Below are 14,428 nucleotides of genomic sequence, written 5' to 3'. Positions count from 1 at the left end.
GAAATGATGATCGTGTTATCAAACTAAATCTAAAATATGAATTTCGAAAATCGGTTCTATTAAGAAAGAGATGCGGCACTGCTTAGAAGAAATGTAACCTCTTTTAAAAAATCAGAATTTTGTTTTCCGGTAATTCCAGAATTGCTGCCAAAACTCCCAAATGACCCTCAATTTTTTTTTATATATGATTGAGAAGATTTGTTTTTCTCAATTTCAAAACTTATGAAACAATTTTGATACACCAAAGTACTCAGCTGATAAGGGAATTTTAAAATGATGTCTTTTTTCTGAGGTTGTCTGTTCAAAGCTTTATATAGGTTACTAGCTGACCCGGTGTGCTTCGCTACACCTTTCGAAAACAAATGATATTTTCAGAAATCATTCAAATTTTTATTGTTTTGTTGACATTATTTGGAATCAAATTTTAACATAATTCAAAAGAAACCGCTATAAAATGAGAACTGCAGCTGGAGTTTCAAATTGCAGTACAAAGATGATTTAAACTAATTTTCTGCATTTTGATCTACAAATTTGTGTTAAAGATCCGATAGTTTTAATTTGTTTCTTTAAGCTTCGCCCTGAAAAAGGAGGGTCTCAAATTATTCGTACGCAAACAATCAAACTTATAAAATATGGTTGTTTTTGCTTGATAAGTTCTTGATTTATGCTCAAAAACCTCCCCTGGCCTTTCCTTCACCTCCTGCTGAATGGAGGTCGTGATCTTTAATAATCATATCCATTTTTCGTTCCCAAAAATCATCTTATATCAAGTATAGTTCCATTGGTTGATAAGTTTTTAAGCTTTACAACAAAATGTTTATGGAGCCTCCTCCTTTCTTCCCTTCTCTACACTGTAAAGCGTAAGGGTCTATAACAATCGTAGAAACATATCTCGTAACCAAGTACTTTTCCATGTCATATTTGTTTCCATTTGTTGGCTTCGTTAGCATAAATTGAGAACTTATGCTAACAAAATTGTATTGGGCTTACCTCCCTCCTCCTGTGTACCTACTCTCTGAAAGTGTGTCAGTTAATCATAAAATCATACCAAAATGATTTTCCATGTTAAGTTTGGTCCATTTCTCGGATTTTGTAAAAAAAAAGTCAAATGTAAGCCTCCTCTTCCCTTCCTATATTCCCAATTCTATCATCCTGCTGGAAGAAAGGAATAGTTTCACATAGAAAAAAGTAATTTTCGTTCTCCAATACTTTTTGATGCCAAATTTGGTTTCATTTGCTCGATTTATTCTCGAGTTATGCAAAAAATTGTATGGAAGCCCCCCCTCTCCCCCTTTATATCTTTCCGCTAAAAAAATGGGGCCTCAATTTATAATCGAAACATTTCTCGTATCTAAATATCCTCATATGCCAAATATGGTTCAATTTGATCGATCAACTCTCCAGTTATACTGAAAATTGTAAGGGAGATCCCTTCTCCCCCTTTTCATCCACCTCTTTGATGGAGTGAGGGATACCAAATATTCATAGAAGCATTTTTCGTACCCAAATATCGTTCCATGCCAAATTTGGTTCCATTTGCTGTTGTAGTTCTTGAGTTATGCAGTAATAACTGTATGAAACTTCTCTTCCTATTTCTTTTCTCCCCGCTGGAAAAAGGAAGGGGTCTTAAACAATCATAAGAATATGTCACGTTCCCAAATACCCACCCATGCCAAATTCGGTTCCATTTGCTTAATTTGTTATTGAATTATGTAAAAAATTATAACAAAGGCCCCCTCCCCCCTTTATATCTCCCTACTGGAAAGAGGGAGGGGTCCCAGATAATTATAGAAATTTTTTTCGTATCCAAATACCCTTCCATGTCGAATTTGCTTCCATTTGCTTTATTAGTTTTTGAGTTATGTGTAAAAATATGAAAGAAGCCCCCTCCCCCTTTCTACTGGAAAGAGGGAAGGGTCTCAAATAATCATTGAAATATTTTTCGTATAAAAATACCTTTCCATGCCAAATTTGGTTCCAATATCTTGATTAGTTTTCGAGCCCCCCTCACCCCTTCCTATCCCCCCACTGAGAAGAAGGAGGGGTACCTAATATTCATACAAATATTCCCCGTTCCAAAATACCACCCCATGCCAAATTTGAAACCATTTGCTTGATTGGCTCTCGAGCTATGCAAAAAATTATATTTTGTTTGGGAGCCCCCCCCCCTTCCTGTTAGGGAGAGGGGTCCCAAATCATTATAGGAACCTTCCCCGGCCTCCAATACCCCCATCTGCCAAGTTTCACGTAAATCGGTTCAGTAGTTTTTGAGTCTATAGGGAACAGACAGAAAGACAGACAGACAGACAGACAGACAGAAATTCATTTTTATATATAGAGATAGATAGTTTATCTAAACTAGGGTTGCCATCCGTCCCGCAAAAGCGGGACATGTCCCGTTGTTGAATGTCCCGCTGTCCCGCTTTTTCCTCAAAATGTCCCGCTTTTTTTTTGGAAAACTTTTATATAGTTAACTGACTAACACTGTAAAAATATCAAATTTTAGTCTCAATTCGAATTCTGAGCTGTACAGAAAATCTTTTAAATACGTCTTTTTCTCAAAATAAGCAACATTTTTCATAGTTTACAAAAGACAATACTGAATAACTCTAATGATATTAGCATTACAGTACAGTGCATTACAGTTAAGTGTTCTTGGAGCCCGTTCAACCAATGTGTGATGAAAATATTGTTTAAGTTGCTTATAAAAATAATTATAGATTATTTAATTATATAGATTTTGTTTTCGCCGAAATCTTAGTTAAATTGCCATATATTATACACCACCCTTTTTGACTCAATTGTCCGAAATATAGGAAGATGGAAGATTTTTTTGAGTTTTTCAAATTTTTAAACAAATTTCCAAACAAACCAATTTTTATACAAATTACACAAAGGTTTTTTACACGGTATCAAATCCGCCGTTTACATGTACGACTTGAAATATTTTGTTAACGTGTTAGTTTGCAAAAACCGTGGAAAATATCAGTTAATGTGGCAAAAAACCGTGTAAATAGAAGTCATGTAAGAAAAACTGAGCAATATCAATCTGCGTTGAAAATAAATTCTTAATGTGCCTTCTATGAACAACTTCGGCTGATGGTAAACGTAAAAGTTTGGCTCACAATTAAGCTTTTTCAAGATTTTCCTAAATGTCCCGATTTTTTCGGCCGTGTCCCGCTTTTTTTCGTGAAATGTCCCGCTTTTTTCTGAAAGTATCTGGCAAGCCTAATCTAAACAATGAATCTAAAATCAAAAAAATCGGTCGAGATATGTAACCAGGGGAACGAAATAAATTTACTAGTCAAAAAGACCGAAAATAAATTGTTTGAAATTTGGCGAACGGCTAAGATAACTAGAGGTCATATTCTAAAGGTTTAAGGTTAAATCTTAAGAACAATCAGTTCCTAGTTTAATACACAATACATTTCGCAATAAATTGATAGTTTTGTTTCCTTTTCCCTATTATTATTGGCATCTGCGGCTGCTCAACCACATCATTACATCGTCCCTCAACTAAAATCCCACGACGGCGACGTTGGTTTCTTGGCTTTGGTTGCCGGAATGCTGTCATCGGAAACCATCTGCGCTGGCATGTTTGGTCATCAACGCTCCAACGCACAATAACGAACCTACAACAACGCAAATGGACAAACACACACAACACAAATCGGAACAAAAAAAAACGATCCATTCGATGAACGATTATACAACGAACGGAAATCGTCGACTGAAAGCAACAACAGAAGCTGGTCCAAATCTTGTGCTCGGAACTGGCCAGTCGCATCCCAGCCGGTCGCACTTTTGGCAATTTTCGGGCTTCTCTGGGGAGTGGCCTACTCGGTGCTTCCTGAGGGCCTGGTCGATCCAAACTCGCCGCTCATGAGGCTGTGGTTTCTGTTTGTTGGAGCGCAGACCAGCGGGATTTTGGTTTCGCTGACCGGGCTTCCAGATATGCTGGGCATGCTGTTCTGGGGCGTCCTGTACACCAATCTTGGCTGGGCAGAATTCGAAGGACTGCAACGGGTGGAGATTTTTCTGAGGTAAGCAAGAATTTGGTGGGTGTTTACCAAACGGCAACGAACGGCTAGCTGGCTGTGGTGGGCCGACGATGCTACGGTAGGCAGAATGGCAAAAATCGGTTTGTGCCTTCGGGATGCAGAATATGGTTCGCAACGATCGGCTTTTCGGTGGATGCGGGAAAGTGTAGAATTGCGAGGATTTGCGCCTTTTAATTTTCTTCCCACCTAACAACCGTTTTCGGTTGGTTGGTTTTATATTTTCTTCGAGAAGATAGTTGACACACATTTAGTTTAGCTAGAAACCAGTAAAAGTTTCAAGCAATGATTTTTTCTCCAGCTAAAATTTCCAGCTATATTGAATGCTGGGTAGATCAGCAAACTCAATTTCTGGAAAATCAGTAATTGAAAAGACGTAGCGTCAAACGTGGCATCATGCAACAGCGGGGTTTGATGCAACATTTGTATAACACAGCACTGATTTAATTTTTAGTTTGATATATTCTACTTAAGATATCTTGCAAAGACTGCAATAAGGAGACATTTAACATTTTCCGATGACATATAAAACTTTACCCAGTTTGATGGATTGGCCAAAAGACATCATCTAAAGTCTGTTTCACATAGAATCTGGTCGGATAAAATAGATCATTTCTCCGCAAAGAAATAACGTACAACAAAAATAAAAATGTCATTTTGTAGGGTTTTTATTCTACTTTAAGGAAAAAAATACATAAAAATCATTCGTCAGCTTTTCGGATGAATTATCGATCTTTTTTTGTGATACCACCAATCATTTTCTGCACAGTACTGCTGATAACCTCATTCGCCATCTTGATCCACCACTTTTTCATTTGAGCGGGTTTTTTCATTGTTCTGCCACATTTCTTCTGTTTGCCCTTAACTATTGCCCAATATTTCTCGATGGGACGAAAATCCAGACAGTTTGGGGGATTGATACTTTTTTCAACAAAATCGATCTTGTTTTCCTTATACCTACCACTTAACGACATCCCGGCTGTAGTGGCAGCTTGCCAGGTCCGGCCAGAATTTCACCGGACCATTGTGGAACCGAATAAATGGCAAAACCCTCTTCTGGAGACATTCTTCTTTGTTCTTTACGCTTCGCAAGGTAACATTTGTTACCGGGTATTTGTCCAAAATCCATTTTGACGTATGTTTCGTCGTCCATCAAAATGCATCCGTAGTACTTGGTCAACACTTTCTCGTACAACTTTCTTGCCCTGGTTTTGGCAACCAGATTTTGTTTCAGCGTCCTGTTGGGGTGTTTGCTTGCATGATACGACCGCAAGCCTTCTCGCAAACAAACTCGTCGAGCTGTACTTTCGTTCGTCTTAAACTTTTTCGCCAAATCACGCAAGGAGATTCCAGGATTATCGTGAACTGATCGAATTACCTTTGCTCGCAGCCAATCCATCTCCACTTTTACGCCTGGTTTGTTTTGCTCGATCCACCGTAAGGGTCTCACGGTAGTGTTGCAGCACCGAATTTACAGTCGATTTTGGGTATTTCAGGAATTTCGCGATCTTTACCCCTGACCACGTCGGTTTCTCTACGTAAGTTTTCTCTAACCTTTCGCGTTCCATCGTCGATAACTTTTGACTGACTGCTTCAATCTTTATGAAATTTTCACCACTAAGCAAACAAACCATCCGGATCAAAACACTGTCAATAGATTTGCGATGTGACAACTAGGGGTGCTGCAGTAAATGAAAAGATGCGACCAGATTCTATGTGAAACAGACTTTTCAAACCTTTTAATGGTTTCATCATCCGTTACCAAAACTTTTGGTGTAAAAGTATTTTTCGGAAAATCGTCAATTTTTTTAAAATAAATATTTTTAAAATTCAGTTACCTATCCGGGGAAAGATGCAAGAAAATGCAAATCAAAGAGACACCTTTTAAATCTCCTATCCATATGCCGAAGTATGTTTTTCATCACGAGTTTGTCAAAATTGTAATAACATTCATCAAAATGTTTATTTTTATGATTTAAGCTAGTAGTTTTTTATGGTATTTTTTACCCCTAGATGTTTGCATCATCTTTATGTTAAAAAAAAACTTAAAACATAGTTTTAGCAGAACCAAAAAAAACTGCAATTGATTTTTTGATGCCGAATGGCCGAATGGCATAACACACACTTACAAAGATGAAATTATGCGGACGTGTCGCTCCCCGGGTGATAATAATCCCAAGCAACAATTTTAGTTTTTTAAGAACCTACAGGAATGCTATGAAACTCCGTTATAAACCAACACCAAGTTTCATAAACTCCTTAAAAACATTTATAAAACGCTTATAAGCGTAAAAAGGCCCACCTACAGGAGGTTGTGAAGAGCAAAATTAAAATCACTTATAAACCCCCTCGAGTTTTAAAAAGGCTTCATTAAGAGTTATTCTAGATAACATTTGTAATGAACAATTTTTGGATTATTCCTATTCCATCTCATTGTCTTAAAAAGTATTTTATCAAAACAAAAATATTCTAAAGAAAATGATGAAGGTTCTTGCTGTCAGAATTTATTTAGAGTTGATCGGAATCAGTATTTTATTGCGATATTAATGTTTTAGCTTAAAAGATATGAAAACTCAATGCGCTCAGAAAAAATTCGAACAGTTTTCATCAAAACTAGCAAAAACAGAGTGCGCTTTAATTTGAACCTATAAAGTGATTTTTTTTTTCATAATTTCTTCACTTATATCTGGTTAAAACATACATATTTCAAATTTTAATTTTTCCACTTAAAATGGCGATTCATTAAGAATCTTATTGTTTTATTAAAAGCATTTATAAATCAAAATTCCCTTGAAGAAAGTATTTTAAAGAACACTTGTCTATATATATAAAAATGAATGTTTGTCTGTCTGTCTGTTCCCTATAGACTCGGAAACTACTGAACCGATCATCGTCAAAACTGGCATCTGAGGGTTTTTGAGGCCGGGGATGGTTTCTGTAATAATCAAAACTCCATCCGACTTAAGGAAGGAGAGACTTCCATACAAAATTTGTAGTTTTTCGAAACAAATTAAAGTCATGACATCCATTTTCTTGAGATTTTTTTTTCCTTTGGGCGGTTTGTTTTTCGTCTCTATGGTCGAGGCGTCGCGAGCCAAAAGGAAAGTAACCCAGGCATAGCATACTGATCAGTAGAAATATTTTGGCGCGTATTTCTCAACCTGGGGTTTGTTTTTCGTCTCCATGGGCGAGCAAACGTCGACGCAAGAGGATAGTAACCAAAGCACACTGTTCATTGATTGCTGGAAAATTTAACAATAAGGCGCCTGTTTCTCAAACACGTGGGGCGATATGCAACCTAGATTTGTTTTTTTCTTGCTTATTTGATTTGTACACAGCACGTGGTAATAAATGACGCCTAGATGTTACACGGATTGGTATTTTATCAATCAAATCAAAATCAATTGAAAGATTTGCAAAAATACTTCCATATTTAGTTCGTGTTAATGTAGGTAGCATTCGACTTTTCATTCAAGGAACATTAGAACATGTTCAAACATTCAACTTTTTCTGTTAAAAAAAAATTAAAATTATGTTTTCTTCTAGAAATAGTTACTTCGGCCCAAATACACAACTGAAACGAATTAAGAAATGAAAATGGGAGCTTTTTATTTTAAATAGCTCTGAAAAAACCATTGTACTTTTTGCTTACATACCAATTCAAGTACGTACTTAACATGAAAAGTGTTTTTGTGTTACATGGCTGCATAAAAGAGACTTTTGATCCGCTTTGTTTTTGAAAAGCGAGACTTTAGAACTGATATTCAACTGGACGCAAAATTTTTAAGAGAAATTTTTAGTTTACCCTTAAATATTCTCTTCTGTCAACTTACACGATGGGGCAAGGGCAAACGTCGAACTTTTAAGAAATTCATCTTCAAAATGATTCAATATGTTGGAAAGACCAGAAGGGTATTCCGAATGTTGAAACTGCAGCGGATATTGAAAATTCTTAAATGTCTTTGTAAATGAAGGTCATTCCCTTTGGACAGCATGCGTTAAAAGTGGAGTAACAAACATAAATTTATATTGCAGGAATACTGCAGATATATCAGTGAAACTTGATAGAACAAAAAACAGGAATTCGTATTGAATCCATTTTGAAGCCATTACTCTGACGCATCTGAAAATAAGCTTTGCATTGACACTTGCCCCAATATACGGGACAAATGTAAACTTAGAAATTTGTTTTTGCCTACATTTTTGAATATTTGACTTTCAAAGAGAAAATAAAAAAAACGCTGAGAACTTATTTAGTGATGCAACTGATATTTTTTTAAATATTTATATGTTTACCGTAGTAAATTTATTTAAAACAAAAGAAATTTGCACTGTATTTAAAACATAACTAATTTAATATATTTTTCATTACCATGATAAGTGCTGTTTGGGTATTGAGCCGGTTAAATTTGCCTACCTTCTTCAACCAGTGGGGGACAAAATTGAAAAAGATGAGAGCTCCCATGTAAATTTAAGATAAAGAGCTTTTCAAAGAAGGGACCATATTTAAAAAGGTTTTTTGGGTACAGAGTACAAATTTCAGATCTTGAAAAACGAGTTTAGAGATCAAGTTTCAGTAAATAATATAACCATCTTTGAATTGCTATTCAGAACTGCAGCTGCAGCTCTCATTTCAAAGTTTTTTTTTTTTTTTTTTTGTAAATCTTTATTTGAAACGGCTCATACTTTCAGGTTTTAAAGAGCCAAACTCGTTTTTGTTTTTACAATTATGTGCTTAGCTTAACACTTTTATTTTAAAGAAAAAGAGGATAAGAAAGGGAAACATGAAAATAAAAAGAATTATAGGCGAAGATCGATAGCTTTTAGAAAAAGGTAGATTTCGAACATGTAGTCCAAATCTAGCACTGCTAGTACATCTCTCACTGGAACATTAGGTGGTTTTCCTCGGGCCCGAAGGGAGTCTATTAAATTCGTTCTGGCGACAAGATGGACCTCACACGACCAGACAATAACTCATTTCAAAGTTGTTAGTTCTGAAGTATGATGAGGTTTGATTAAAAAAAATGCTCTCTAAAATCTAAATTTTATTAAATTTTTACAAATTACATTTATTTCCGGAAGGTGTAGCAAAGCACAACGGGTCAGCTAGTACTTTATAAAATCCTTTTTGCTTTTTATATAACCAATCAATCTGTTTACGGATTTTCTCAGAACTAAAAATTCGGACATAATAAAAAAGATTTTTTTTTTCTGATTCTTTTAACCAGTATACCTTTATTTATTTAACCATCTCACAATACGTTGATAAGATAATTTCTTGTCCGAAAACAGAACTTGGAGGATCGGAAACAAATCCGCATCATGTAACCAGAAGAAGCGTTTCAAAACAGGAAGCACTGCCCGGCGGGGCTGCAAACAACAGGACACATCACCGTTTGTTTCGCACTGATCCGTTCACCACGAACTTATCCACCAAAATTGTTCAGCATGTTGACTTCAGGTACTTTGAGCAGGGTGATTCTGTAACATTTTGTGCCACAAAGTCTCGGAATAGCCTATCAGCCGAAAAAAAAACTGAAGATTTCTACTGCCTATACTACCTTGATGATAAATTACGGAGCTGGAAATAAATAAAGTGTTGGTTTGCGCTGAGCTTTTCCGTTCTGTATAAAAATCATCATCAAACTTACCCATATCTTTATCTTCGGTAGCCTACAGCAGGATTATTTCTAAAGACTTCATATATTTTAGAGAAAAGCGATTCACATCGAGGCGAAAACAACCTAACTTCAAAATGTTCAAGCAGTTTGTTTACATTTTGTTCCTCCTGCCGTTATTTGGTTCTTAAAAGGGGTATGTAAAGGTTTTTCGACGAAAAATTTGTATTTTGACAAATCAAATAGGGTTTCTCAAAGTACTAATTTGTTTACATTCTGTTCCTCATGCCTTTATTTTGGCTTTATGAAGTCATTACCAAGAGAATACTGGTATCATTAAAACTTTTGGGTTTTGTCATACGCTTTTCGTATTTTGACGAGTCGAATCGGTTTTCTTAAAAGTTCAAATATATGGTTTTATTCAGAAGTATTGAAATTGCTTTATAAGACTCTGGAAAACTCTTATGAAAAACCTCAAATAAATTAAGTAAGGAGTTTTATAAAAAGTTTTATAAAGGTTTTGTAGCTATCTGGAAGGACAGTTATAAAGCGTTCTTATTGAAATACAGTCGAAAGCAATAAATACTATACAAGTATTTTATAAAACACTATCGCTTGCATACAAAACCTTTTGGAATTAAAATTGTTACTTGGGAATACTTCCTCAAGGTGACGCAGGAGATCCTCCGACGCCCATGAACATCTCTCGCGAGAGAAGTGGCTGCGTCCCAGTAAACATGAATCGGTAGAGAGGGAACTCAAATCGACAGAGGGATCGTAACGATCTCTCTGGCGATTCTGCATCATCTAATCGGCAGAGAGGAACACACCATACACGTGCCTTTGGTGAGTGCCACGAAATAATCTAAGACACGCCATACAGAGAAACACACGAACACAATCCGAATCGTGTTTGTATGTTTCCCTTCGAGACGCGTGTTTGCCTGCCTGAGAAGTCGACTGCTATGATTGAAAGCACACATATAAAACACGGGGATAAAATGAAAGAACACCGTACGAGTACGATTCAAACTGATTTCGCATGTAGGTACGCATTCGTATTCGTTGCCTCTAGGTATCTCGGCAGGACAAACCGAATGAGAATATTTGCGTTCTTGGAGTGTCGCCGAAATTAAGCGTTTTATTCTAAGTTCGGTGACTCAACTCTCAATTTTTTTGCATGCTCTGGTAAATGGTGGATAATGTGCAACACGAGACCCCATAGTGGTCATATCACCTCTTATTCACAACTCCTATCTCTACCTCCCCGCGGTGCCGGCTGGGATGCGAGAAACCTAAGCGGAGATCGGGTACCCAACCCCGGTGGATGCTTTGGTCGCATGCAGACTGAGAAGGTGGCCACACGCGTCTGTTCCCCAGGTCAGGGGCGGCTCAAACAGCGTCTGTCTCGCAGCGAGCGGCTGAATTAATGAAATGCGGCTCCTGCCATCTAAGTCCAAGATGGCAGCCCCATCGCGGGATAGGGACTTTAGGCTAACCACCTACTGTTTCCGACTTGAAATTGTTACGGAATCCGAAAGAAATGACCGAGCTGGAACTTTGGCGACGACTTTTAGCATGAAAACACGGACTAGAATTGGAACTTGGAACGTTTTAACCCTTGCCCAACAAGGCAAACTGGCACAACTTGCTAGAGAGGCTAGCCGCCTAAAGCTTGAAATTCTGGGACTGAGCGAAGTCCGTTGGCCTAACACTGGAGAACACAAGACACAGTCCGGGCAAGCACTGCTTTACTCTGGCATACGAGAAGAACATGCTACTCGGGAACGAGGAGTTGGTTTCCTGTTAAGCCCGCAGGCCTACGCGGCCCTCATTAGATGGGAACCGATAAACGAAAGAATAATCGTAGCCAGATTCAGAACACGGGTTAGAAACCTTACAATGGTCCAGTGTTATGCGCCAACTGACGTTGCCGACTTGCAGGAGAAAGAGCAGTTTTACAGTCAACTGAACAGCGTGGTTGAGAGAATTCCGAAGGGTGACATTCAAATCTATTTGGGCGACCTCAACGCAAAGATTGGCTCCGACAATCAGGACCTTGAGCGCATCATGGGGCGCCATGGCCTAGGACAGATGAGCGAAAACGGACGGAGAGCTGTTTGTAGAATTTTATGGCAATAACAACATGGTGATCGGTGGATCGCTCTTCCCCCATCGACCAGCACATAAGGTCACTTGGGTATCCCGAGATGGCCGAACAGAAAATCAAATTGACCACATCTGCATCAGCCGAAAATGGAGAAGGAGCCTTCTTGATGTCCGCAACAAACGAAGCGCAGACATTGCATCTGACCATCACCTCGTCCTTGGCGAAATACGACTGAGAGTTGCGCGTGTCCAACGGCGCGAGGAGAAAGTCGGGTGTCGATACGACGTCCGCTGGTTGGAAAATTCAGAGGTGAAAAGGGCATACGTTGAACAGCTAGAATCCGGAGCCTCGGAGCTGCCGACAGACGGAACAGTCGAAGAACAGTGGTGCGGAATCAAGAATGCCTTTATCACGACGAGCCATGGTACTCTCGGTAAAGTTTGTGGAAGAAGAAGTGAATGGATGTCGGATGAAACTTGGAGGATGGTCGATGATCGGAGAAAGGCGAAAATCGGAATTGAGCAGGCATGTACCGGGTCAGCCAAAGCAGCCGCCCGCTTACGATATGCGGAGCTGGAAAAGGCAGTTAAACGAGCTTGTCGACGAGACAAGAGAGCCTGGACAAACTCCCTAGCTGAAGAGGGAGAAAGAGCCGCCGCCAATGGAGATATCCGATTACTTTATGACATTTCTCGCCTCCTCAGCGGTGCAAGGACTAATGCTTGAATGCCGCTAAAAGACCGAGCAGGTCAGTTATTGACCGATCGATCAGATCAGCTCAAACGATGGACTGAGCACTTCGAACAACTCTTCCGAGTCACGAATAGCAATGGCCAACAGAACCGGCAGCTAGAAGCGCCAACAGTAAGCCGCATAAATGGCGTCAACTCGGAAGCGCCCTCGCTGGCTGAAATAGAAGCGGCAATCAAAAACATGAAATCCAACAAAGCACCTGGGATCGATTGCATCCCTGCTGAAATGCTGAAAGCCAACCCTGCCCTGTCAGCACAAATGTTGCACCGTCTTTTCGCTGACATCTGGGATACTGCATCATTCCCGGCCGACTGGATGAAGGATATTCTCGTAAAGGTCCCGAAAAAAGGAGACCTGACAGAGTGCGGTAACTGGCGAGGCATAACGTTGATCTGTACAACCCTCAAAGTACTCTGCAAAGTGATCCTGAACAGGATCCAGGAGAAAATCGACGCTACACTCCGACGGCAACAAGCTGGATTCCGATCCGGACGATCATGTGTGGACCACATCACAACACTACGAATCATACTGGAACAAATCAACGAATTCCAGGACTCTCTTCTGCTGGTTTTCGTTGATTTCGAAAAAGCATTCGACCGACTAAACCATGAAAACATCTGGGCGGCTCTAAGGCGACGAGGGGTCCCAGAGAAACTATTCCATCTCATCGAAGCACAATACGAGGCATTTTCGTGCAAGGTCTTGCACGATGGTGTCTTGTTCGAACCAATCCCGGTAACTGCTAGAGTGAAACAAGGATGTATCTTATCACCGCTACTTTTTCTCATCGTAATGGATGAGATTTTGACTGGATCGATCGACTGTGCACCGAACCGAGGATTGCCGTGGAATCCTTCAAAAATGGAGCAACTGAACGACCTTGACCTGGCTGACGATATTTTTTTGCTCGCCCAAACACAACCGGATATGCAGAGCAAACTCGACGACATCACCGAAAGTTCCAAGGCAGCAGGTCTCAAAGTCAATGTCGGAAAGACCAAGTCGATGGAGATCAACACAGCAAAACCCTCCAGTTTCATGATAGCTGAGCAACAAGTTGAGAATGTGGAGTGCTTCCAGTATCTTGGTAGCCAGATAACGCCTGATGGTGGTACCAGAAAAGACATCGAAACCCGGATCAGAAAGGCCCGATTTGCGCTTTTGAGTCTCCGAAACATCTGGCGGTCACGCCAGATCTCTCTACGAACAAAAATCCGAATCTTCAACTCAAACGTCAAATCCGTATTGCTGTACGGGTGCGAAACTTGGTGCACGTATGCGGTAACGACGCGAAAACTGCAAGTATTTGTAAACCGCTGCCTGCGGGATATCATCCGCGCTTGGTGGCCTGGCAACTGGATCTCGAATGAGGAACTACATCGCCGGTGTCATCAAAGGGCGCTAGAAATCGAGATTCGGGAACGTAAGTAGAGATGGATTGGGCACACGCTGCGAAGAGATGAAAACGAGATTTGCAGAGAGGCGCTAGATTGGAATCCAGAAGGACATCGAAGAAGAGGCGGACCCAGAAACTCATGGCGGCGAAGCCTAGCCGCTGAAATCCGAACTGTCGACGAGAATCTTGACTGGGACCAGGTGAAGACGTTGGCTCCGGATCGTCAACAGTGGTGGTCTTTTACCACGGCCCTATGCTCCGGAGGATCGGCGCGGGATCATTAAGTAAGTAAGTAAGTCTGTCGATTTCTGAGAGAACGCGCGAACTGGAGTGCTTCTTTGGGAAGGCGGTACAACGCCCAAAGATCTTGAAAACATTTTTGCATGGTAAAATTTTCAAAATGTCCAAATTTCTACTACTTTCTCCCAACACCAGTGAACTTGCTCTTACGGGTTGTTAAATTTTTTGAGTTCAATCCTAATAATCTTTT

The 14,428-nt window shown here is 39.6% G+C and overlaps 1 protein-coding gene across 5 annotated transcripts in view; it reads left to right on the top strand.

Moving 5' to 3' along the window:
- The window catches only part of LOC129740673 (putative SLC9B1-like protein SLC9B1P1), a 111,258-nt gene that overhangs the window by 73,696 nt on the left and 23,134 nt on the right, over positions 1–14,428 (top strand). For 4 of the 5 annotated variants that reach the window (XM_055732415.1, XM_055732416.1, XM_055732412.1 and 1 more), the window contains exon 3: positions 3,738–4,043. In XM_055732415.1, the coding sequence (XP_055588390.1) occupies positions 3,738–4,043 (306 nt within the window). The remainder of the gene's footprint in view (positions 1–3,737; positions 4,044–14,428) is intronic. The other variant, XM_055732414.1, reaches the window with a different exon arrangement.

The sequence above is a fragment of the Uranotaenia lowii genome, chromosome 1 (genome assembly GCF_029784155.1).
Source record: "Uranotaenia lowii strain MFRU-FL chromosome 1, ASM2978415v1, whole genome shotgun sequence".
Lineage (NCBI taxonomy): Eukaryota > Metazoa > Arthropoda > Insecta > Diptera > Culicidae > Uranotaenia > Uranotaenia lowii.
Note: the sequence above shows the minus strand (reverse complement) of the source record. Positions and strands in the feature narration are given on the sequence as shown.